At 41.2% G+C, this 26,648-nt stretch overlaps 1 protein-coding gene across 1 annotated transcript; it reads left to right on the top strand.

Annotated features, from left to right (window-relative positions):
- Positions 1-2,975: 2,975 nt before the first annotated feature.
- LOC117399551 (caveolae-associated protein 4a-like) lies at positions 2,976-9,623 on the top strand. Its single transcript, XM_033998815.3, has 2 exons — positions 2,976-3,675; positions 7,407-9,623. Exons 1-2 carry the CDS (start codon positions 3,268-3,270, stop codon positions 8,130-8,132), a joined length of 1,134 nt encoding a protein of 377 aa, XP_033854706.1. The 5' UTR covers positions 2,976-3,267; the 3' UTR covers positions 8,133-9,623.
- The last annotated feature ends 17,025 nt before the right edge of the window (positions 9,624-26,648 follow it).

Below are 26,648 nucleotides of genomic sequence, written 5' to 3'. Positions count from 1 at the left end.
AAAGTGGAATCCTCCTGGGTCTTCTTCCATGGAGCCCACTTTCGCTCAAAAAGCGACAGATGGTGCGATCAGAAACTGAGGTACTTTCACCTTGGAGTTCAGCTTGTATCTCTTTGGCAGTTATCCTTGGTTCTTTTTCTACCATTCGCACTATCCTTCTGTTCAATCTGGGGTCGATTTTCCTCTTGCGGCCGCGCCCAGGGAGGTTGGCTACAGTTCCATGGACCTTAAACTTCTTAATAATATTTGCAACTGTTGTCACAGGAACATCAAGCTGCTTGGAGATGGTCTTGTAGCCTTTACCTTTACCATACTCTCTCCTTTGCTTTCTCTGGTCCATGTTCAGTGTGGTGCACACAATGATACCAAACAGCACAGTGACTACTTTTCTCCATTAAATAGGCTGAATGACTGATTACAAGATTGGAGACATGTGTGATACTAATTAAAGAAACGAATTAGTTTGAAATATCACTATAATCCAATTATTTATTATCTTTTCTAAGGGGTACCAACAAATGTGTCCAGGCCATTTTAGAATATCTTTGTAGAATAAGCAATAATTCATCTCTTTTCACAGCTTCTTTGCTTTATTCTATGACATACCAAAGGCATGCAAGTATACATGATAAAATAGCTTTTAATTTCATCACTTTTCAGGAGGAATTAAGCATTATTGCAATGAGCTGTAAGGGTACCAACAAATTTGAGCACGTCTATATATATATATTTTATGTGCAAATCTAGTCTTTTATAAATGAAGGGTTTGTGCTAACAGATGTAGGATATATATAGAACGAACCTATCAAAATAAATAAATAAATATATAATAATAAAAAACACTGACATACTAGAAATCATCAGGGTTAAATAATGAGATTTTAAAGATACCGGCACAGTATTGTGTCTGCTACTAAATTAAGGTCAGCAATGATAAAATGGATGTGCATTGCTGGGATATTACAGTTTTGATCAAGACTGTGGTTGTATTCACTTTGTAAAAGTTTAGTACATTCCATACAAGTTCACTGCTTGAACAGTGCTGTTTATGTGCTACTAATTTAAGGTGAGACACAGGCCCTGTCCACACTATGCCTTTAAACCGTATTAGTTGCATTTAAGCCGGCTTAAAAGTGCTAAATACGATTTGCGTCCACACTACGCAGCATTTAATACCGTACTAGAGAACCGGACTCGAGACCACCTCAGGAGGTAGTCTCGAGTCCGGTTCTAATTAGATCGCATCAGGTAGTGCGGTTTATCAGAAGTGTGGACGCTGTAATACCAAACTACATTTTTTGTGTATCCTCCAATATCCCAAAATGCTTTGTGGTATGTTTGGAGAAATACTCAGAACAGGCGCCTGAAGGACTTGCTATCCGCACTAGGTATTCATTTTTATGCTTCAAAAAATCTTTCAGGACACCTCTGTTAAACTAATGGGGAAAATCGTATTTTTCTTGAATCGTACTTGTACTTGCTAGAACCAAAGTCATTGTATTTATCTTGCTCTTAACTGTATTATTACTTGTACTGTGATCCTTGAAATGTATTTTTGTTTACGACTGTAAGTCGCCCTGGATAAGGGCGTCTGCTAAGAAATAAATAATAATAATAATAATAATAATAATAATAATAATAATAATAATAATAAAATAACAAAAACACAGCGTTAAATTAGGCGACTGCAAAAATGAAATGCGAGTTAAAAGTAGGATCGGGGATGAACAAATCACGTAATTTGTCAGCTCTGTTTGAAATAAAATTAAGAGGACCAGAATTAGGCTCAGGCAAGATATGACGGTAAAAACAAAGATTGTTTTGTAATTAACAGCTTTTTCTGAGTTTAATTATAAAACAGAATCAGCTCAATTTATTTAAAGGGACTTCACCTGATTAAAAATAAAACCTGAAAACTTCAAGCCCTACTTGTGTGTGTGTGTGTGTTTGGATTTACTTTTTCCACAATACTTGTTATATTTCATTTATGCAATATGGACCTCTGTTAATATGGGGCATAACACATTATTTTAAAATAAAATACAGTGCATGAGTGCATGGTGGGATATTATCGTATTCATTTCCACGGTTCGTTGCGCTGCTGGGAATTGTAACTGAACTATTCTAATGGTGTGTGGACGCATTAAGCCTGACTAAACATGAAACGGTACTTCAGTGTGGACGCTTTGAGCTGTATTAATTAGAGCGGTTTCGAGTACGGTTCTCGAGATCGGTTATGTAGTGTGGACAGGGCCACAGTGTCAGATGGTTTAGTTGAGATTCCCTAGGCCATAAGGCTCCACCAATGCACCTCAATCCTGAACTAAACACCCTTGGGACTCTCACAAGTACAGATTGCCCTGTTGTGTGATATCCACTGGGACAATCCAACTAATTTCACATGTGACATTAGCTGAATTTCAAAATAAAAAATAAATTAGACCGGGCAGTGAGGGTTTGATGTTAGAGTTCCATCGTTTAAAGTGCAGCTTAGTGGAGTGATTTTGAGTCAGTGGGCCTTATTATGAAGAACGAGCAGATTTTCAGAGGAATGCAATCATTATACTGGTATAAGTCAGCAAGAAACTACTCAGAAAAAAATTAACTGCCCTTATTTTCTAGTTATAATGTTACAATGGTTTAATTCTTCTCCAAAATGCTGCCTTTGTTTTAAAAGATGGTCCTTCAATACAGGTGGTCATAAGGTAAAGTTGTCTTTCTTGTAACATAAATAGGAAGCTATAGTTGGTATCATAATCAAGTACATAAAAAACCCAACCTGCTTATACTTGCAAAAAAAGTTATAAAAAAAAAATATCGCTTAGCCATACACATGTGTATATATATATAAATATGAATGAAGGGATTGGGTGTAGCAGAGGGGGATTTCCATTATCACAGTATCTTCCAAAAATGTAAGTGTGTCACATTACAGAAAGTATTTATAACTATGGAGTGCATGTGTGGGTCCCTCTCCTGCTCTGTGTGGCTACTCTCTGATCCTGAATGTTTGAGCAACCCGCAAGAGGGTAGGTGGAGTCTCGCTGTTTTTGAGCTCTGGACTAGGACAGACTACAGCTGTAGGAGAGCCCTTCTGCTGTCGCCTCTGCTGCTGCACTGCAAGGCTCATGTTCCAGGACTGTATCCCTTGAAATCTGAGCAAGACATCCTGGGAGATATAGCCCTCCTTATCCTACAAGCAGTTAAACAGAAACCAATACCATCTGCAACATTTTCCACGGGAAGAAGTTTTTCAACAGTACGATAATGGATCAGCACGAATTTCAGACTGTGATGTCGGACAAGCTGGAGGTGACCGGAGCCGGGGAGGATGAGGCAGGTGCACCGATCAGCGCCTTGACCATCCTGGCTCTGCTGGAGCGGGTGGCTGGGATCATCGACAATGTGCAGGCGTGTCAGCAGCGTATGGAGGAGCGGCAGCTGGATCTGGAGAACTCCATGAAGACCATCCAGATCGACATCCTCAAGATGGCAAAGGATCACTCCACCACTGGAACCACAGTGGACAAGCTGCTGGAGAAGACCCGCAAGGTGAGCTCTAACGTTAAGGATGTTCGGCAGCGTGTGGAGAAGCAGAATGCCCGCGTCAAGAAGGTGGAAGCCACACAGGAGGAGCTACTGACAAGGAACAAGTTCCGGGTAGTCATCTACCAGGTGAGCTCTTTATCTCTCTCTCTCTCTCTCTCTCTCTATACAGCTATGGAGAAACATTTCTCATCACCTAGAATTTTAGGATGTAGACATAATAAAAGAATTGAAAAACTATATAAACATAATTTAGATACCTTTCTTTTGTGCTTTTATCGTCTCCTTTAAAATGCCATCTTTTTATACCACCAGCTGTACAACCCCTGACAACTATTTAAAAGCAAAGCCCCACCTAAAAACACCATGTTGTTTGAGGAGACAGAGTTCCTTAATTTGTACGGTAGATGGGGAACAGAAGATGGAGCTTCTCCACAATCCACTTAGAGGTGTCTGTGCATTTGAGAGCTAGACTGTGGTTGTGGTTGAGGGGCTGGAGTGAAATAGAAAGGTGGTGGAACTACATGAATGATATAATACAAAAGAAAAGTAAGGTTATTGGCCAAGTACTATTAATATCCATTAGATACTCTAAATCATAAAAAGACAGGAGCTCTGAAACTGATAGTGGCAGGTAACACACTAAATTTAAGAAGGTTAGGGTTTGTGCGTGTGTCTGTGTAGGTGATGGTGGTGGGGGATCTTTGGTGGAGAAGAAAAAGTATTTCAATGAAAGCTCCATATCAGGCACCTTTCCCCTTTTAAAAGGTAAAAAGCTGACCCTGTAGATTGAAGCCTTCAAAGAGAAACAGCTGTGAAACTCATGATGGCTCTGACTATTATTAGTACGTGGCATGCTTTGCAGCCAGGGGAGTATAAGATTAACTGCTGTGCAGCAAAGGTTATGTGCTGCCCTTATGAAAAGTAATATGTGGCAGACTGCCATCAATATGTCACGTTGACCCTGCCAATCACCAATCATTTTTAAGAACCTTTAGCTGGTAGCCACAAGGGTTTGATTTCAGGTGAAAGTCCCCACCCTTTTGAAAGCCAAAAAGGGCTGATAGTTTAATTCAGAGGTGTGTTCATGCCAAAGAAGGAGGTACTTTTGAGCCACATAAAGTCCCCTTTAGAATTGCTTGTAATACATTCATTTGGTTCTAAATAAAAGAATGGTGACAAATCAGATGCTTCAACATTTCACTTAATTTCTTAGAATTAACTATCAGATAAATATTTAATTTTAGGAAACCCAAGGTTTAGTTCATCATATCTTTGGTTATTTTTAGAAAATTGGCCTTGCCTTCCATAGTAAGGTCTGAGTCCAACTGAAAGCACCTGATAATTGTGTGATATTCTATTAAATATATTTCAATACAATTCTCTCTCTCTCTCTCTCTCTCTCTCTCTCTCTCTCTCTCTCTCTCTCTCTCTCTAAATGGGTTTTAGTTAAATTGAGAGTGAACAATAAATTCATTTATCATACATTGTTTGATTAGTAGCTTAAATTAGTCAATTAACATTATTTTAATGAATTAAAAAATATATTTTCCAATGACTTTAATAATAATTCCATTACGTATGCAACAGAAAATATGTTTTAAAAAGTAATTTAAAAAAGATTTGATAATTGAAACCAATGTAATTGCCCAATAAATTCAGATACCCTGCTAGAAGGTACAATGTACAGAATAGTGTCTTGATATATTGTAAGTAGGAGAAGCTCCAGGTTAGTTTACATTTATATGCAATACATTTTCTATTATTTGCAGAAGTACAGTATAACTTTCTTTCACTTTCATGAGAATGAAACATAGAAGTTGACATCAGTGTGGTTCTTAAAATGCCTGACATATTCCTACCAGTTGAAAAATTCATTTACAGTTATTCTGAGGTACCAGGCGGAGGCATATATTTCCAAATATAGTGCTCTCGTATTTTAATGCTGAAGCTATTGCATGGTCATTAAGCATGTATTTCAGGAAGCCAAAGGGTAAAGCGATCACAGTAGTGTTAATATCAGGGTGAGGAAAAAGGTACCAATAGTGTTGCTAACCACTCCTAATAGATAATTACATTCCGGCTGCTATGTTTATTTAATGGACACTTAGATAAATCAGTTGTGAGAGTAATTTCCATCAACCAATATTAAAAAATAATAGGGCCCCACTGTAAACTTTTAGCTGTCTTATGTAAGTATCACATTCAATTCACAACAAAGACCACCACACCATCAGCTTACAAAATATGTCTTTTCTAATATTGTATTTGCTGTTTTTGTTTGGCCAGCTAGTTTTCTTCAACATCTTTGATTATCTTCTAAAAGTGGATAAATACTCAAGATTAAGAAATGTATTGTTATACAAGTGCCTCTTCATTCGGGCAATTTTGAATAAAAAACATTTATTCTGTTTGTACTCATCTTCTTACATTGTTAAAGCATAATTAATTCACATGCTTGTGGAAAATATAATTACTGCAAACACAAACACAAGCATATTTGGTAAACATACTGTAAACAAAAAAACAACGCCAATACAGTCTGCTATAGTTCAAAATAACTACTATTACTTCTGAATTAAATCCAATATTCATAATTATAATAACGTTTATTTTAAAATAGTTTTGCCCATCTCCACCCTTGTAGCTACCGATTCAAACCAGATTTCAATCTGAAAACACTGGTTATACTAAGCTAGCCCATTGTTATAATTAACCAATTAAGTGTAACCAAGTGTAATTTTAGTTTTTCAATTGTTCATATACTGTATTATTTTTAAGTGAGTGTTAAGGTGCTCTTCTAGTTACGTTGTCTAGTGAGCTTTCACTTTGGATCAGTTTTCCTTTTATTTTTCTGGTAATACAGCACAAGAAAAAGAACGACTCAGAATGTTGCAGTCATCTTAAAAAGGGAACAAAAACTCATTATTTTTTGATGACTTTTTTCTTTAGAGCACTGAGGTGTCAGCTATTATAATGAATAACAAACTGGGTACCGGTATACAACATGATCACTCACATACATGCAGTTCTCTTATATGTATTTGTGAGTACTTTGTATGAGTGTCTGCTTAGGGTCTGCCTAAACATCACCACTCGAAATTAAATCCTGGAACATAAAGGAAACACAAAGCCACCTGTTTCAAGATCTCATGTTGGTTTTCAAATTACTGGGCACTTCTTAGGGAGACAATCATTTAAAGCAAAGGCTGAGAGTAATTATAGCTATTACTATGTTCAGCATTTCACTTTGATATACATCTTTATAAAAGAGCTAGCAAATTCACAATTGCTGGTTTGTAACTTGTAGGAACTGCCTGATAAGCCTGAGAATCGTACAATAAAATAAATATTATGGTGGGATTTCACTTTTAAAGGTGAACCTGACTATGTGTACAGACTGGATGAACCCAAGCTAATATTAGTTAATACAAAACTAGTGCTACTCAGAGTTTGTGAAACCAGTAATACATATATTGACTTTATACTTACTGCAATTGCTTTGAGTATTTTATTGCATCATTGTAGCAGTTTTAAAATAAAAATGTGCTTGGCAGATATGTACTGTATATATTAAAGTTCTCCCGCCAAAGCCAAGGGAAATGGCTGTTTGAAAAGAACAGTTATGAATAAGGTAAAAGTGCTGATGCAGTTGTTATAAAATGGGGTTCAGCATCTGCTGTGGCTATAGCAAGAAATACAATATCCACAAAACTATACTATAAAAATATAATAATAAATGAACCTGTGAAACTTATAACAGTAAGTAACACATTCATTATAGAAAATACATTGTGTTCTGTGAGGCTTTAAGATGGAAAACAAGAGATCTCATTGTGTACTGTCTTGTATATCCACAGGGGGAGACAGAGATACCTTCCGTCGCTATTACAAAAACTCCCAAGGGAGGCTCAGTGAGGAATGCCATTGAGCCTGAAACCAATGACCCTCCTCCAGATCTGTCTTCCGATGAGGAATACATGGTGGTTGAGGAGGCCGACTCGTCTACTGCAGCTCGGCTTAAGAAATCGGGCATGAGGCGCATTGACAGTATCAAGAAGGCCTTTTCGAAGGAGAACATGGTGAAGACCAAGCAAAACCTGGGCACCAAAGTGAACCGCATCAGCACCCGGATAGTGACGCCAGAGCGCAGAGAGAAGATCCAGCAGTCCAAGGAGAGGATAAAGCAGTCAGGGGAAAGGATGAAGCAATCTGGGGAGAGGCTTAAGGAATCCATCTCCAAAGCAGCCCCCACCAAGGAGTCCTTTAAGTTCACCATCAAGAAAGATAAAGAGAGGACTGTAGCAGAAGGGCAGGAAGGAAACCAAGGGGCGCTGGCAGAACAAGCTGCCGCTGAGGCAGGGGCATCCGCACAGCCCCCTAAAGCGAGCAGGAAGACAAGCCTAGATGTCACCTACACTGAGGTGGTCACAGAGGTGAAGCAGGAAAGCAGCACTACAAAGGTGGCAGTACCACATCGTGAAGATGGCAAACTTATTTATACTGAAACAATCGTGGCTGCAGTTGAAGATAACAAAGGGGAGCAGGCGGAGGCAGCGGTGATGGATATGAAGCAACCATCCTAAGCATCCAACCTTTGGAATGAAATAGGCACCTCGCATGAATTGTAGAAGTTGAGAAAAGTTCAGATTTGTGATGTATTACATAATGTTTTTTGGTTTTTTTTGCATATTGAACATTCAGGGGCATTATGTCTCGATTTATTTTCTGAGGGGGTGGGGGATTCTTAGCAATTTTGTAAGCTTGAAGGGTCATGGGTAGAAGTACCCCTATAGTTGCAGGCCAACAACAGTTAGCAGCCCACATAAATATCTGGTATCCCAGAAATACAAACAGATACCCAGATTTTTCTGAAATGCTCTATAAATGATAAAATGTGGTCTGGGCAGGTTGTTTTTTGGGTGTTTCATGAAGTCAAAGCATTAGACTGCCAGAAGCTTGGTTGGTTTACCAAAAACATCCAAGTGGCTCCAGGTTTTGCAATAGCCTTGGGCTAGTGGGAAATGTTGTCCCTGAGCAGCAGTGCCATCTTGCAGTGGCCGAATGAGGTTTTGAAGAGGATTACAGCATGGCGTACAGCATGATGTCAAGTGTTATGATGAAAAGCAGGAAGAGAAGTGTGAAGATGTAACTATTCTAAAGGATTTAGGCAGATGCAGGTTTTTAACTTTTTTTCTAGCCTCAGTATTACATTATTACAATAAAAACCACAATGTGTAAAAATTAAACGGATTCAATAGAACTCAATCAGCTGGTCTGTGATGAGTATCTTACATGTATTTTGATGGGAAAGAAAGAAACCCTAGATTAGGTGGATTTAATGAAAAACAAAGTAGAACAAGTTTGATCCATGTCTACATGCATACACAAGAAAAATATAAAATATTCCTTAATTAAGAAAATGAAAACGCTAAATAATTTGTATAAATATTTTCAAGTGAAATGTTATCCTTAAACATCTTGTTATTCTGTGTGTGTAGCCAAATATAGTTGTCTGGTTTTAATATTATCAAGCACATGCTGCATCTGTCACTCAGGGCTATTTCTGGGCAGTTTATGTCAAAATATAAAAGTTCTGGTAAATAGCAGTAGGGCTTATTTGCTAGCTTTTCCTTTTTCTGTTTAACCTGTTAATATAGGACCCGCTTACTGTAATAAAGAGTGAAATTTTGCATGAATTTAAAACATATTTAGCTCAAATACTGTATCTTTCCACCCAAGTGTAAATGATGTCAGAAGTCCTTGGTGAATGAATGGTGAACTCCTTTGCACCTAAAGTTTATTTTGAAAAGCTATAACATTTTCTTAAAATTTGAAGAAACAGCATGATTTAAACACAGTGCTTTAACCTTGTTAGACCTGCATGGGGTTCGTGTCCATGTCATCAGCTCATGTTAATGTGACATTTTCTGTAATACAATAAAAAAAATAAATTTAGAAACTTTAGTGGCAAAGTAGTTGAAAGATTCATTCCGATAAACCATGTCATTATTTTTGTGTGTCTATTGTTGAAAAAAAAGACAAAATGGAAATGCAATAAAAAATATATACTTATATATTAATTTGTATTCCTGGAAGCATCTACAAATACAGTAATTTATTATCCACGTATTGACTACAGACCATTAAAAGATTTAGAATTTAGAGTCATTCTCTATAAAAAATAAAAAAAAAGAAAATTTAGTTCAGGTCAAGTACATTAGGTAAATGTGGAATGCAGTTTTAACATTTAACACATAACAAATTTATCAAGAACTACATTACTTATGTTGTTATCAATAATTCCATTTTTATATGCTGAATAAAATATCTACTAAAAAGTGCATTAAAGATAATTTGAGTTCAACATATGATTTTAAACAGTGCATATCAATATTCAGTAGTACTAAAAATGGTTATAAAATTAGACAAACTCTTTGATGAATATATTACTTGATAAAGCTGTTTCACACAAGAGGGACTGATGAGACACTTTGTTAAAATGTTTGCCCAATTAACCATATTTTTTCTAGTTAGTTAAAATATCAATCTTACATAAAGAAAAACAAACACTACAATAACAACAAATTCAAAAGGCCATTTACTCCAAATTGTTACTAGTATCATTTTTTCTCAAAGGAGGTCCTTTGAAGTAACATAAAAAACCATCACAGACTAATACATTCTTTAGTTGGACTGATACGGCTGCCATTTCGTCTATCAAAAACAACATAATGAAATTATGCTTACTTTAGCAGTATGTATAAAGGAAGTACAGTATGAATACCGGTACTAATAGTACAATAAATACAAACTGTATGGACCCGTGGATAATTCTAGTAATATAGAAGAATTACAAAATATTAGGTATCAAGGACTAAGCTTAGAATAAAGATTTTGAAAGCATCCAGTTTCTAGTACTGTATATATATATATATATATATATATATATATATATATATATATATATATATATAGGCTTGCTACTATTCGATTTTTTATTTTTTTGCCAAATCGACGATTAATTAATTTATCGTTTTTTTGTATCTTTATTTTTCAATTCAATCAGAGAATGGGTGAAATCGACCTTTATAGTATAAGTAAAATAATATGCACAGAACAAAACAGATAGTTGAACAGAACTAACTTGCACTTATTATTCAGAGTCTGAGCTTCCCCTCCTCTCCTGCTTCAGCACCTCCGTCCACGAGTAGCATTGAGCGGAATAGCTTCAAAACACAGAGCACACATTAAATCATGAGGGAAACCAGCACCGGATTCTTGGTTTTTTTTTTGTGCATTTTCATCAAGCAAGCTTCCATTGTATTTAATTAAAATTGTATTTTAATTTCTGAGTTCAACATCCTGTTTGCCTTTGCGGTGACTCCTGCTTTGCACAGTTTACATACCAAAGTCAGGGTATTCTGCACAATACTCATTTATTGTTTTCCTCTTGAGTCATCTAACAAGTAACTGTCACTGTATATTTAGCAAAAGCTTACCCACACCTTATCTGCTAATTTCAAAGTCGCAGCATTGAATGACAGGCATTGTAGCTGGCAAATGAAAGCGCACAGTCGGTGCCGGTCTTGATGATTGACAGACATTTAAACGAATGAGAGCATTCGAGTGCTGCTTTAGTCAACGAGATCTGTCAGAACAGGGTGAAATGGCAGTGACAGTGACAGTGAAACTACAGTACTAACGGACTGACAGCGACCCCTAGCTGTTTCAGACAAACTCATATTTACTGATTAATATTGAAAAGTAGCAAGCTTATATATATATATATATATATATATATATATATATATATATATATATATATATATATATAATTTTTTTTGTTTTTTTTTAAGTCAGGATACAATGTTTGTACTCCACTTGGACAATAAAGGGTTAATCACACTACAGCTTTTATGCACTGTGTTTTTTACACCTGACGTTTTGCTGAGATTTTTGTATTCAAACTTAAACGTCACATTAAATTTGTCATCCGCGGGAATGCTTCATCGCCAAGTACATGTGGTATTGGACCAAACTCTGGAGCACCGGTCAAGATCTTGAGTGGAGGAATGTTGAGGGTTTCTTTAATCAGCCTTTTCCCAAAGCTGCTGCTAGCAAATATGCCACCGTCGCTATTGGAACCATAGCCACCTATGTCAATATGCAATGTAGTTGGCATTGACAATAGCCAATAAAATCAAAGAAAATGTGCCTTTGTAGTTAAAGAATAAACTCCCTGAATTGGCAGGGGCCAGGATTACGACGTGTTTGCCGTCAATCGCTTCTATACAGTTTGCTCCTATTAAGTTCCATGCACAGTTGAGATACCCATCCTATAGCTGTATGCTATGGTTGTGAAGGAGTCAGTTGCCGGTAACAAGGTATCTGTGAGAAATAAAACAAAAAACATCAGAATGCATCGATATGATTGCGTTTGGTAGTCCTATCTGTACTTTTAATTTTGTTGCCAATAACATTGTTTGAGATTGTTTGTTACAGGAGGCTGTGTGGTCCAGTGGTTAAAGAAAAGGGCTTGTAACCAGGATGTCCCCGGTTCAAATCCCACCTCAGCCGCTGACTCATTGTGTAACCCTGAGCAAGTCACTTAACCTCCTTGTGCTCCGTCTTTCGGGTGAGATGTAATTGTAAGTGACTCCGCAGCTGATGCATAGTTCACACACCCGAGTCTCTGTAAGTCGCCTTGGATAAAGGCGTCTGCTAAATAAACAAATAATAATAATTACCAATACAGCAGCCAATCTCACACTCACACAGTCTCCCAGTCACTCTCTCATGCTCCCTTTTTATTGGAACCCCGGACTTAGGGTGTCAATTCGCGCCACACACACCCAACCTATCGGGGCTTCCCGCCCAATATATTATAGTGGCGCAGTAGCTTAATGTTAAACCCCAGTTTCTGTACTGCAAAAACTTTGACCCCGTTCAATGGATTTGCATGAAAATTTGGATGTGTGGTCCCTTTGATTAGATCTCTGATGTGGGCCATTTAGTTCTGCTCGGGTATGCAGATTCTGAGATCCAGATAGTTGAAAAATATATATGGTTTTTGCTGTCTTTTGCTGGGGGTTAATGTTAGTCTCCAGCTTCCAAATGGTTTGGAATTTTTGTTTGATAATTTTAGGGTACAAGGGGACTGGCCCAGAATAGTGCCCTTTTTCTGGTTTGTTGGAAACATATTAATCTGTTCCTGAGTTATAGGGGTTTTAAATGTTGGTTCTGGGCGTGCTCAGTACAGCTCTTGCAGTTAGATGTCAGTTCTTGATTGATTGATTGATTGATTGATTGATAGGAAGGTTGTTCCACCACTGTGGGGCATGGGTGGAGAAGGAGTGGGCTCTGGAGGCAGGGGAGCGTAGAGGAGGTACAGCCAGTCTTCTAGTGAGGGTGGCGTGGAGAGATCGGGTGGGGGTGTAGGGAGAGATGAGAGTCTGGAGGTAGCTGGATGCAGTCTGGTCAAGGCATCAGAGCCAGTGGAGTGAGCGGAGCAGTGGACTAGCGTGGGAGAAGCGAGGCAGAGAGAACACCAGGCGAGCAGTGAGGAGAGAAGGAGGGTGAGTTAGTAAGGGAGACAGAGAGTGTTGGGGTTGGAGTGGGAGGGGGTGGGGGGAGGGAGAAGTATTAAAGAGTTTGTGGGTATCAGAGATTTTAAAGGAGAAGAAAGAGGCAAAGTCGTCAGAGGAGATAGAGGAGGGAGGAGGAGGGGTGAGGGTTGAGGAGGGAGGAGAAGGTAGAGAAAAGTTTCCGGGGGTTGTTAGTGGAGGATTAGATAATAGATTGGAAAAGAGAGTGTTGACGGCCAGCTTTGTGGGTAGGAGGGGATGGAGGTTGAAGGAGTGAAGGAGAGGAAGGAATCTGGCAGAGTGTGTGGGGTTGGAGAGATGAATATTGAAATTACCTAACAGGACAGTTGGGGTAGACACAGAGGGGCGGGAGGAGAAGAGATAGTCAAGTTCATCGAGAAAGTGAGTGAGAGGTCCAAGGGGATGGTACAGTACAATTAGCAGGAGTTGACAGGGAGAGGTTAGCTGGACCGCATGAAATTCAAAGGTGTTAACAGAGAGTGAGGAGAGGTCAAAGAGGACAGTAAAGAGTAAGGAGGGAGAGAGGAGAAGACAAGTCACACCTCCCTGTCCAGTGAGACGTGAAGTATGAGACGTAGAGAAGAGGACAGGGCAGCAGGAGTTGCAGTGTTAATCAGGAGAGAGCCAGGTTTCAGTGAGAGCAAGGAAATCGAGAGGGAGGTGGGAGGCAAAGGCATAGATGAAATCAGCTTTGTTAGCCGAAGAGTGACAGTTCCAGAGGGCACCAGAGAGAGTGCGGGAGGGGAGAGAGGCAGAGGGATGAGGATAGAGGGGTGTGGCAATGTGCCCCGTCCCTGTGTGCATTTGTGTTGTATGTTGCATGTGTTAATGTTGGTGTATAGATTGGTACACGGGATATAAACGGGTCTGTGTTTCACGTGTATTTAAAAAGTGTAGATTTGTATTTAGGCACGAGGAGGGCACAAATCACTTCACGTGCTGGTTAAATGTAATATGTGAGCACGGGGTTGCACAGAATTAATTCACGTGCTGGGATTCAAGTGAATAATTAATTAGTAATTGAATCCCAGCACAACAGTATATATAGATGCACATTTTCATTCAGTCGTGGTTGGGTGTTCGAGAGTGGAGAACGGGTGAGGAGAAGGAGGAAAGTTTAAGTAGGAAAGGAAATTAAACTAAAATAACCATTTATTTTACTCACCGTGTTTGTTTGTCTCCGTGCACCGTTTGTTAAGTGTTAGTTCGTTTTGTCTGTCTATTTATTTTGGCTTAAAGTGCCGTGTCCTGTTTTGTTTCAAACCTTTTATTTTCTGTTCTGTTTATTAAATGCTGAGCGCGATCACGCGCTCAGCCTCACCAAAACCCCAAGTCTCTGTTGTTTATTTCCTGGCTCTGGTCTGACGCCACCCACTCCGGCCGTCTTTGTGACACGTGGTGTCCTGCGTGGGATCTATAGCGCCTCCAGGACTCAGGCCAGAGCAGGAACAGCATTTTTGGATTAAAAAAAAAAAAGAGAAAAAAAAAAAAAAAATGGCAGAAGACGCCATCAAAGTGCGGGACTGGATGCTGGAAAATGCTGGGCTGGAGGCCCAGTCTATACCAGTAGTCGTCCGGTTCCTGCGGTTTATGGATAGGGAACAATGGGAGGCTTACGAGAGGGAACAGACCGTAAGCACCTGGGAGGAAGGTGTGGGGTTGGTCCTCAGCTACCTGGAGGCAATTATAAGTGGAACAGCAGCCCAGGTAGCAGGTCCACCAGCAGAGGAAGAATGCCTGCTGTCCCCGTCTCCACCAGCAGAGGAAGAATGCCTGCTGGTTTTGCGTCCACAGCCCGAGCGGGAGGAGCCTGAGTGTCCACAGCCCGAGTGGGAGGAGCCTGAGTGTCCACAGCCCAAGCGGGAGGAGCCTGAGTGTCCACAGCCCAAGCGGGAGGAGCCCGAACGTCCTATGCCTGAGTGGGAGGAGCCCGAACGTCCTACGCCTGAGTGGGAGGAGCCCGAACGTCCTACGCCTAAGTGGGGGGAGCCCGAACGTCCACAGCCCAAGAGGGGGGAGTCGGTCCGTCCACAGCCCAAAAGGGAGGAGTCGGTGCGTCCACAACCCAAAAGGGAGGAGTCGGTGCGTCCACAACCCAAAAGGGAGGAGTCGGTGCGTCCAAAGCCAAAAAGGGAGGAGTCGGTGCGTCCACAGCCCGAAGAGAGGGAAGTCGGGGCTTTCACAGCCCTAGAACCCAAGCTGCCAGCAGAGGGAGAATGCCTGCTGGTTTCCCCGTCAAAGGCGGAGCCGCACCAGTCCCCTGGAAAAGGGGGAGACTACACGCTGCTCCCACCTCCATCGGCAGGAGACTACACGCTGCTCCCACCTTCACCAGCAGGAGCAGAGCAGCCGGAGCTGCCTCTGCCTCCGCCACCTCCACCGGCAGGAACAGAGCAGCAGGAGCTGCCTCTGCCTCCACCGGAAGGAGCAGAGCAGCAGGAGCTGCCTCTGCCTTCGCCACCACCACCGGAAGGAGCAGAGCAGCAGGCGCTGCCTCTGCCTCCGCCACCTCCACTGGAAGGAGCAGAGGAGCAGGAGCTGCCTCTGCCTCCGCCACTGCCAGAAGCAGAACAGCAGGAGCTGTCTCTGCGTTCCGTACCTCCACCACAGGGAGTACGGTGGCCGGAGCCCCAGAAAGGGGAGCTGTCGGCCACGAAGAAGGGGGAGGAGGTCTGGAGACCACCAACCCCAGCAGCAGTTTCGCTGCCGGAGATCGTGGGGGAGGTCAGGAGACCTGCTCCCACTGCAGCAGTTTCACTGCCGGAGATCGTGGGGGAGGTCCGGAGACCTGCTCCCACTGCAGCAGTTTCGCTGCCGGAGATCGTGGGGGAGGTCCGGAGACCTGCTCCCACTGCAGCAGTTTCGCTGCCGGAGATCGTGGGGGAGGTCCGGAGCTACCTGCTCCCACTGCAGCAGTTTCGCTGCCGGAGATCGTGGGGGAGGTCCGGAGACCTGCTCCCACTGCAGCACTTGTGCTGCAGAAGAGACTGTGGCCGGAGGCCCGGAAGAGGGAGCTGCCGGCTACGAAGAAGAGAGGAGGTCAGGAGACCATCCCCCAAGCAGCCTTTCCGCTGCCAGGACTGCCCCGGCTGAAGGAGTCAGTCTGGGAGCTGTCAGCACGTCTGCTGACAGCATGGCCAGTAGCAGCCTGGCTACTGGCAACATTGCCACCTGTGGGCCCCTGGAAGCCTCCCTTCCCAGCCCGATACTTTGGCCTGGACTGCTGGATTTTTAAGGGGGGAGGTGGCCGTTGAGGCCATGTGTGCTGCGCACAAGGGGGGGTATATGTGGCAATGTGCCCCGTCCCTGTGTGTATTTGTGTTGTATGTTGCGTGTGTTAATGTTGTTGTATAGATTGGTACACGGGATATAAACGGGTCTGTGTTTCACGTGTATTTAAAAAGTGTAGATTTGTATTTAGGCACGAGGAGGGCACAAATCACTTCACGTGCTGGTTAAATGTAATATGTGAGCACGGGGTTGCACAGAATTAATTCACGTGCTGGGATTCAAGTGAATAATTAATTAGTAATTGAATCCCAGCACAACAGTATATATAGATGCACATTTTCATTCAGTCGTGGTTGGATGTTCGAGAGTGGAGAACGGGTGAGGAGAAGGAGGAAAGTTTAAGTAGGAAAGGAAATTAAACTAAAATAACCATTTATTTTACTCACCGTGTTTGTTTGTCTCCGTGCACCGTTTGTTAAGTGTTAGTTCGTTTTGTCTGTCTATTTATTTTGGCTTAAAGTGCCATGTCCTGTTTTGTTTCAAACCTTTTATTTTCTGTTCTGTTTATTAAATGCTGAGCGTGATCACGCGCTCAGCCTCACCAAAACCCCAAGTCTCTGTTGTTTATTTCCTGGCTCTGGTCTGACGCCACCCACTCCGGCCGTCTTTGTGACAAGGGGTTAGGGGAGCAGCGGCAGAGGACGGGAGTGAGAGGACAGAATAACAGGGATGTGAGAGACAGTCATAGCAGGACAGGTGAGACAGGTAGGTACAGTAGTAGTGGGAGCAGGAGCAGTGGGGGGAGGGTACAGACCTGTCTAGTAGTTGGTGCAGCACTGCTAGGTTCGGATTTTCTCCAGCAGCCTCTCCTCGCAGGTCTCTCCTCGCTGGATTCCCACAGCTAGACTCCCGGCTCATTGATTATATATATATATATATATATATATATATATATATATATATATATATATATATATATATATATATATATTTAAATACAGTCTCTGCAATATCTAAATCAATGTTATATTTACTATGTTAGGACAGCATTCTCTGTCCAAATAATTCTAATACCTAACAGTTTAAGTATGTTCAGGTGAACTGTTCTAATATGCTTTAATTACTGTTATAGCTGGAGCCACGTTAAGGAAAGCACAGATGTTTTCTTATGGTAGAAAGCGGACAACCAGGCCAAAGTGAACAACTGCCGTTTGCGAGGAGTCAGAGGAGTATAATTGTGGGGGGTGACTGTGGGAGATTTGTTGAATGTTCTCTTTTATTATTATGTTTTTCTTTCCTCTTTCTTCTTCTCTTTATTTTCGCTATGTCTCACTTTGTCACAGTAGTTGTGTGGGGGATCTGGGCTTTTCTCTGTTTACTCTCCTTAAATGGTGTCCTTTGTGTTCATCACCAGCTACAATATGACATATTTTGACAAGATGCAAGGTGGGTCTTAGCCAAAGATGGTTTACTTGGCATCATGACCAGGTGCTGCGATGTTTGGCCTTAGCATTGGAAGACAAGCGCAGAATGACCAACAGGTTGCCACCAATGCCAGCAATATATGACACACGAAGAACAACATTCCTCTGTCCAGGGGAGCAACCGCCAAAAAAAGATATTAAAACCAAAACTCGTCTAGGACAACTGGAAGCTGCTAGAGACTGGAAAATGCTGGCAGATGTTGGTCAACATCTTATGTTTCCACCTGAGATTTCCACCACTAACCTTCGACCTGATATTGTCTTGTGGTCTGGAACAGCACGCCTTGTTCGCCTGATAGAGTTAACAGTACCGTGGGAGGATGCTGTGGATGAGACTTATGAAAGGAAGAAACTTCGGTACGCTAAACTAGCTGCTGAAAAGATTCTGGCTGGGGACCTCAAGCACAGTGAAAGATAGCAACGTTGATGTAAAGGTAAGTAAGCTGGGCTTAGCTAAGTGGGGGATGGAGGGGGTTGATGCTGGGATGCTAGAATCACTGTCAAGCTCACTTAAGGTGTCATGGACTAGTCAATGAAACACCAAGTATGGAAGCTGCCCACGTGAAGACCCCAGAGAAGTACCCTACTCAGCTTAGTCCAGATGGTTGTCATGCTGATGCGCTAGGGAGGTCACACTGTGGCTGATCCCTGGAGCCAGCATTGCAGCCATTGTATGTGCTGATGCGCCAGGGAGGCAAAATAGGCTGATCCCTGGGGCCAGCATTACACTTCAGCCATCAACACCAGGCAGAAGGATATCTACATCATCAGATGGAAGGAAACACATATGGATCACATTAGTTTACAGTAAAATAAGCTATGTCTTAGTTGGTGCTTATCTTGGCGAGAGCTGAGTCCAATATCAGCATGAAGTTTTAACACTCACTCTCATGTAATGGAAATCAGAATTGAAAATATAATGGGGCAGCCATAGCTATCTTTGGGATGGGAGGGAGCAAAGAAAATTGATGGAGTATTCATTTTACGGTTAGGTCCAGACGTATCTGAAGGGGGAGAAGAAAAAGAAAGAGTCTGGGAGCACGTTATGGTAGAGTGAGCAGATGAACCACATATGGAACAGGAAGAGCACATAAACCAGTGAAGAAATGGCAAAATAAATCCTGATCTAGAGCATCTCAATACAAGCACTGATTCCACTGTTGAAGATGGGCTGTGGCTTTCCTGAAAAGCTTTGCGATAATCGTAAAATGTAGTTCCACCAAAACGAACAGAAAAGTCAAGGACAATTTAGATGTAATCATCTAACTCATGATGTCTGTCGGGGTAAAAACCTCACAATGATGTCTCTGAAATGACTAAATGCAATGATGAACTCAGAAATAGAAAGTGTTGTGAATGTGACAGAGAGTTAACCCCAATCAGCTGTTCTGTTGCTAATGTTATCTAGTGAATTGATGAGCAAAGACTAAATTGATATCTGTACCTGAAAGTATTTGCTGGCAAAAAGAGAGAGACATATGCCTTGGATTGAAGATTAGAATGTTATCAGGGGGAGGCAGTAGAATGGCGGAGCTTAAGGTAAAAGCAGAAGATACAGGAGGAAGAACAGGGTGACTGAAGAGAGGCTGACAGACTGTGGGGGCCGGCTGGACGCCCACGGAAGATATTAGTGAGGCTGAGTGAATGTGGAGGACAGCGTGTTTACAGGAAAGTTAATGGCGGGGGCCTGCTGGATGCCCGCTGCAGAGTTGAGACTCACGACTGGTGAAGCGGGATTTCAGCAAAACCCAGGTACATTCATGAGGCTGTATTGTTGACTGTGGGGGCCATCTGGACACCCACATTGGATGAATAGGTGGACACCTGAGACACTGGAGTTCAGAGGGGCTATTGATGAGGCTGTACTGTTGACTGTGGGGCATCTGGACGCCCACATTGGATGAATGGACACCTGAGACACTGGAGTTCCCAGGGGCTATTGATGAGGCTGTACTGTTGACTGTGGACTATCATCACAAAGCGCTTTTTAAGATGCAGGACAAGCACAGAGGGAGCACCAGCATCAGCATTAAACAGGAGATCATTCACAATCCGGAGCAGAGCAGTTTCAGCCAGACTGTAGGGATTCAAGCAGATTGTTATCTGTGAGATGTTTCATCAGCTGACTAGCTACAGCCTTTTCGAGAGTTTTGGAGAGAAAAGGGAGATTGGAGATGGGACGGAAATTAGATAAGTCAGCTGGGTCGAGGGAGGGCTTTTTGAGTACCGGCTTAACTCGGGCAAGCTTAAGGGCAGCAGGAACCGAGCCAGAGCACAGGGACAGGTTGAGAGTGTGCATAATGGAGGGAGCAAGATCAGAGGCACAGAGACGGACAAGGTTATTTGGCCAGGGGTCCAGGGGGCACGTGGCAGTAGTTGATTTCAACAGTAAGACATCAGCAATGGAGAGAGGAGAGAAAGAGAAGAGGGCAGGAGGGGCAACCAGAGGAGAGTCAAGGTGGTCAAGTAGTAGACTGGATTTGTGGTAGGAGAGCGTAAAATAGATGTTGTCAATTTTTTTCCGAAAGAAATAGGAGAAATCATGACAGTTAAGAGAGGAGGATGAACGGGAGATGGATCTCTCGGTGGCTGGATGTAGGATTTGGTCAATGGTCTGAAAAAGAACATTGGGTTTACCATGTCCCAGTTATGATTTCAGAGATGTACTTCACCCAGGCAGCAGCAAGCGCATGCCTGTAGCTACCGAGATGGTTGGTCGAGATCTCTCTGTGAACCGTTAGTCCAGATGACCTCCACGCGCTCAAGGCAGACTTAAGCAATCAAAGTTTGAGGGTGTACCTTGGGCAGTTTTGATCTTTCTTGATGGTTCTGGTTGTAAGCGGTGCAACAGTGTCGATGATATGAGTAAGGGTGGCATTGTAGAGGGTCACCGCATCATCAACTGAGGACGGGAGAGTACCAGTTAGGGGGGATGAAGAGACACATTCTGAGAGTTTCAGAGGATTCAGCAGATTCTTGGGAAGGAAGGAGATAACAGTATCAGTAGCAGAGGGAGGAGCAGGGAGATTAATATTAGCAGTGATTAAGAAATGATCAGAGAGAAATATCTGAGATGGAGAGATTTGAGGGGTCAAGACCCTTGGTGATGAGGAGATCCAAGGTGTGTCCTCAGGTGTGGGTGGAGACATTGACAGATTGAAAGAGCCCAAGACAGTCCAGGAGTGTGTTGAAGTCGGTCACTAGGGGGGACGAAGGCAAGTCAACATGAATGTTGAAGTCACCTGGGAATATGGCAGTAGAAGTGCAGACGAGGGAGAGGAATTCTGAAAACTCAGCAATACAAGCTGAGTTATTCTTTGGTGTATGATAGATAACAGCAAGGGTGAGGGATATGGGAGAGGGGAGCTTGACGGCGAGATGCTCAAATGAAGAAAAGGCTGGCAAAAGAAAGAACTGAGGAAGCGAGCACAGAATTTGCAATAACAGCAGTGCCCCCGCCTCGGCCAGTGAGGTGAGGTTTGGGGTGGCTAGATGCAGTGAGTGTATGTTGTTTACAGAGTGCCAGGTTTCAGCTAGACAGAAAAGATCAAGATTGGTATCGGTTATAAGTTCACTGAAAAGCAGAGATTTGTTAGTCAGAGAGCAACAATTGAAAAAGGAGATTTTCAAGTTTGTAGCAGGCAGCGTAGGGGGAGGAGTTAGTAGAGGTATGTGCAGCAGGTACTTACCAGTGTTCATTCTGGGAGTGGAGAAAGAGTGAGCCCGCTTTGTCCAGGGGATCCAGACGTTGGGTGTCAAAGTAGGAATGAGGCCTCTAGTACCCATACGGAGAGATTTGGAAGAGGTCCTTGCTCCACCTGTCTTTGCTCTGACTGCCACAGCTCAGACTGCCCTTGGATGTGTGACCCTTAGACGGCTGGCGCTTAGAACGGCTGGCGTTCTAAGACACTGTTTGCCAATTTATACTATCCTGTAGGCCTAGAGCCATATACATGACACAATATTCTAATCAATCTCACGATTCAACACAGCCCAGCACAGTTTACAAAACTTAAATTACAATTGTTAAAGGAAGGGATAGTTACCCCAGCAACAACGATTTTCACTAGCAAATTAAATACAATGCACTGTTTGCACAGTTAAGATGCCAGTACAAGTGCAGGCAAGCTCAGACTCACATACACGCCCACTATTGATTCTGCGTAGTTGTGAGAACCTCAAAATTAATAAACAGAATTGTAGAAAAAAAAAAGTTTTGCTTTGGTTTAAAAGAAAATAGCATTCCTTAATAATATGTGGAAATACAGAAGAAGTTTCAATTTTTGAGATTTTGTTTTGTTTATATTTGTATGTGATAAGTTTGAAAGGGTAACCCTGGTTCCCTGAAAGAGAAGACAACCACCAACCAATACTTCTGGGACATGCCTGCCTCAGGTACGTATTCGCTAAGCATTTTATGTCAGAGCTGCCAATAGGCCCCTCCGTGGAGTGACGTCCTCTGTCCCGCCTGCCGAGGGAATAAATAGTCGCTCCGCGGAGCCCACTTAATCGTTTGCATTGAACCCGCGAATTCGAGTGATGCGACCTCGCAAGGTTTGGTGGTCGTCTTCTCTTTCAGGGAACCAGGGCGTGGCATGGCGTGGCGTGGCGTGGCGTGGCGTGGCGTGGTGTGGGTATTGTTTTGAAACTTAATAGTGAAGGTGAATGCCCAGTCTGTATTGTTTTGTTTTGTTTGAACATGTGTTTTGACCATCATGCCTTGTTTATATTCTGTTCTATTTATTAAATGTGCACTCTAGTGCTTAAACTGCAGCTTGCTTGACTTGACTTGCCGATAACATATGGGGACCACAGTGCTATTCTGTCACAATGTTTTAACCTTGAAAAATTATATGCTTGTTATATGATTGTTTTTCATTGGTAGCATGAAATATTCTATCCATATGTTTGTCTGCTGGTCTTAGTTCACAACAAAAGCGGACACTTTTTATTTCGGGACAGTAAGAAACAAAAAGGCCAATAAAACAAAGCCAAAAAGTAGTCACACACTTACTTTGGATGATCCAGTCCCATAATACTTTTATTATTAAACCAAGTTTATGACAATGTAACTGCATTAGGTAATAAATAATAAAAAGCCAACTGGAGTTGGCTCGAAAATAAGATTGCAAGTATTACTTTTGCTTTTAATAATTATTTATAGCAAGTTAAAAAAAAAAAAAAAATCATTTTAGGGCTGTGGTATTGAGATCTGCCACTAGACCATTCAAACATTTAAGGTACTGAAAATATCCTATTATAGTATAGTTATAGAAACCTATCTTAAGATGTCATTGAGATGCAGGGATTATGAACATGCATCGTAATACACATATGAACACTTTTTAATAATTGACAAGTTTATGCTAAAATTAAAAACCATGTTGATGTTAAAATGAAGCTTCAGTGAACCAAAAACACTACTTTCCTTGCCCAAATACACAAATAAAATGTGGCCTTCAGTGTTTATTTACTGGCAACATTCATCTAATCTCTGTACAAAACTCTTGGATCAAATGGACATTACCCTCTTTAGGGTATCATTTTACTTGAATGCAATCTGCCAAGTTGGAAAAGATAGTGTAAGAAGATCTTAACTGACTAATGCTGATGGTATTTCTGATGGCAAATAATAGAACAGGGTATGTTCGTTTGCACTCACTGCTCTGGCATCATAAAGATGAATCATGTTACGGAGGTGTATGATCAACAACTCTGCTTTGAATATATCCGATCATTCCCTAATACAGGGGGTACAAATTGCAGGAGTTACAAATGGAATCCATCTGGCGACCCCAGACGCCATTGAATGGCTTTCCAAACTCAACATACAGCTATAAACCCGGCTTATTACTTTTCAAATGTTATACAAAGAAGATTGACCAAAAAAATACACTGTTTAAATAACTCCTTTAAATGCACAAGTTTAAATTAATTTCATGTTTACACACAGGGCCCTATTTTCGTACATGACTAAATTGACTAAAGTATTTTTTTTTTTTAGGCAGGTGTAGTCAGAGCTGGTATAGCCCTGATTTTTGCCTCATTCACTAAACCTTCTTAATAGTAGAAATACCTTACAAGAAAGCTGGTATTCTAAGGGGAATGCCCTTTATTAAGGTGCGTGCTATGGAACTCATTAGCATTCTATAGCATGCCTTATCTGTGTGCGCCTTAAGGAAAAGACACACAACTTATTAAACAAGAAGCTGAGATCGAGGAAGTGTGGAGGAGAAGATAGCTTCTATCCTGCACACAGAACAAGTGGAGGGACTACCGGGGCTGATAAACACAAGCTATGTTTCCATCTGTAACCCAGATGGCTTGTGGGTGACGTCAGACCAGGAAGGAAATACACAGGACTGGGGTATGGAAGCGCAAGTTTATTATAACTAAAACAAAGATTTAAACAAATACAAAACACTTCAAAACAAAACGGCACAGTGGCCAAAACAAACAAAACAGACACTGAACAAACAAGTATCGTGCTGCATGGGTAGCAATTGTTTCTTTATCTCCCGACTCACATCTCTCGTTCTGCCTCTGAACACACTAACCCCATTCAGCCAAACTTGCAGGTTTTTATACATGTGACCATCCCCAGATTAGTAGTAAATTGACCAAACTGGAGATGGTCACATTCTGCACAAGTTTAGCATGGGACGGGGAATTTTAACCCCATCCATGCTGCAAAATAACAAATACCAAACCATACATTAAAATAATAACAACACAACACCAATACAAAATAATACATATAAATACAGGAGCACAGTGTACCCCATCACACATTTCTAACTGGACAGGGCACTTAATGAAAACTTAATAACACATATCGTCAATCAAATACTATACAGCTATGACCAAAAGTTTTGCATCACCTAGAATTTTAGGATTGAGACATAATAAAAAATAAACAAAAACTTACCGGACGAGCCCAGATGGAGCAGTTAATTTAACTTAAATAACACATATTGTGCCTGCTTTATTATTATTATTATTATTATTATTATTATTATTATTATTATTATCATTATTATTATTATTATTACAACGAGTACTTAAAGTACATATGAGGGGCACAGAGTCAAGCTTAATTATATTACGTTACTCCAGTTGTTTCCTACTTTCGTATCTGTTGATACGCTGAGCTGTTCTTTCAGCACCAAGAAACGAGCTTAGGAAAGTGATAGTTATGTTTTGGTCTGAAAAAACTGCTCTAATGATCATTCTTTTTTATATGGAGGCTATATATAAGAAGTAATTGTGTAGTGCAGGAATACCATTAGTGCTATCTTTCCATATCATTTGAATACATTACAATGCATTAGACATATTCAGCAACCACTTTTTTTAAGGCATGTGTGTTACCATGCGCCTTATGCTTTGACGTGCATATTATCTAGGTTGATGAATCAATCCTAGGATAAGGCGTGCCTTGAAGCATAAGAGCCTTTAGTGAATTAGGCCCTAAGTGTTTAATTAGGGGTTTAAGCATCTAAATCACTTATGCTCATCTAGATGAACAAATTCTCTCCTACAGGAACATTCGATTTAGACGTATCAATGTAAGTGTGATTTTCGAATCTTGTAGTCACTAACATGCTCATTGACTAGGCAGAATATCAGTTAGGATGGTAATGAGCAGACGGGGCTCAGAATTGCATACATTTAGTTATTTAGACGTTTGCGTTTCTGAAATAAATAAAAAAAAACATGAAGTGTGCTTGCAATAAATGGCTGCAAACCCCAATACAACAGGAGAGCCTGCTTCTCCGGTTTTGGAGAAAATAAAAAGAACAGAAAACCTATTTTTTTTGTTTGAGGAAGTAGAAATTCTTGTTGATGCAGTTCTTTATTTATATAAAATCTTCCTGCAAGGAAAGGATCAACAGATCCCGTGACCATACAAAAAGAGGATGGGATAACGTGTTGAATCACTGCAGATGTATACTTATTATTTTTTTTTTTTTTAAAGTGTAGTTTTCGCAAAGCATATATTATTTATTCATGTGCAGTCACTTCAGTCAGTAGTTTGCACTATTTATACCTGAGTTGTCTCCAATGGATCTTTGACATGGAGGATATTTTATGCCAAAATGAAAAATAAATAAATAAATAGACATTTCTATATTTATTTCTTTATTTTTCATTTTAGCATAACATATCTTCCATACTTTGAAAGCCCCCTGAAGCATAGAATCTTAGGGCAGTGGTTATCTTCACTGCCGCAGGAATGGCAAAGCTGTGCATTGTGGAGTTCTCCAAATCCTCTGACAACTCCTCACATAACTCCAATATTGCTTGTGTATTAAGTCGAAAATGACTAATAACTGACTAAAAATCTGCCACTCTCACTTTCAAAGGGACAGTGAATTGTCTGTCTTTTAAACAATAGAGACTGAGGTTACACCAAGTAGAAACAGGTGTAACTCCGAAATTCCTAAAAGCCTAATAATAGACGTGTAAATGCTTCGGAAATCGCACGTAGGGGTATGTCAGCTAATTTAACTAGTCGTGAATATCTTTTGACATCTTTTGACATCTTTTTGCACTTTTAAGCTCAGTAAAACTTATGCGAATAAGAAAATATATGCAACAAACGCTATGGAAAAAGGTTTAAGTCGACTAAGAAGTTTTTACTCGCATGACAAGTTCGCTCGCTAGAGGTGGTTTTATTTTTTACTCGCAGCGACATTTTATTCGACACTTGCATGGAAAAGCATAACGAGTGTATTTCTGGTCCCAGCGCCCTTCCTCGCCATTCCAGTGATGTCAA

This window comes from Acipenser ruthenus, chromosome 4 (genome assembly GCF_902713425.1).
Source record: "Acipenser ruthenus chromosome 4, fAciRut3.2 maternal haplotype, whole genome shotgun sequence".
NCBI classification, from domain to species: Eukaryota; Metazoa; Chordata; class Actinopteri; order Acipenseriformes; family Acipenseridae; genus Acipenser; species Acipenser ruthenus.
Note: the sequence above shows the minus strand (reverse complement) of the source record. Positions and strands in the feature narration are given on the sequence as shown.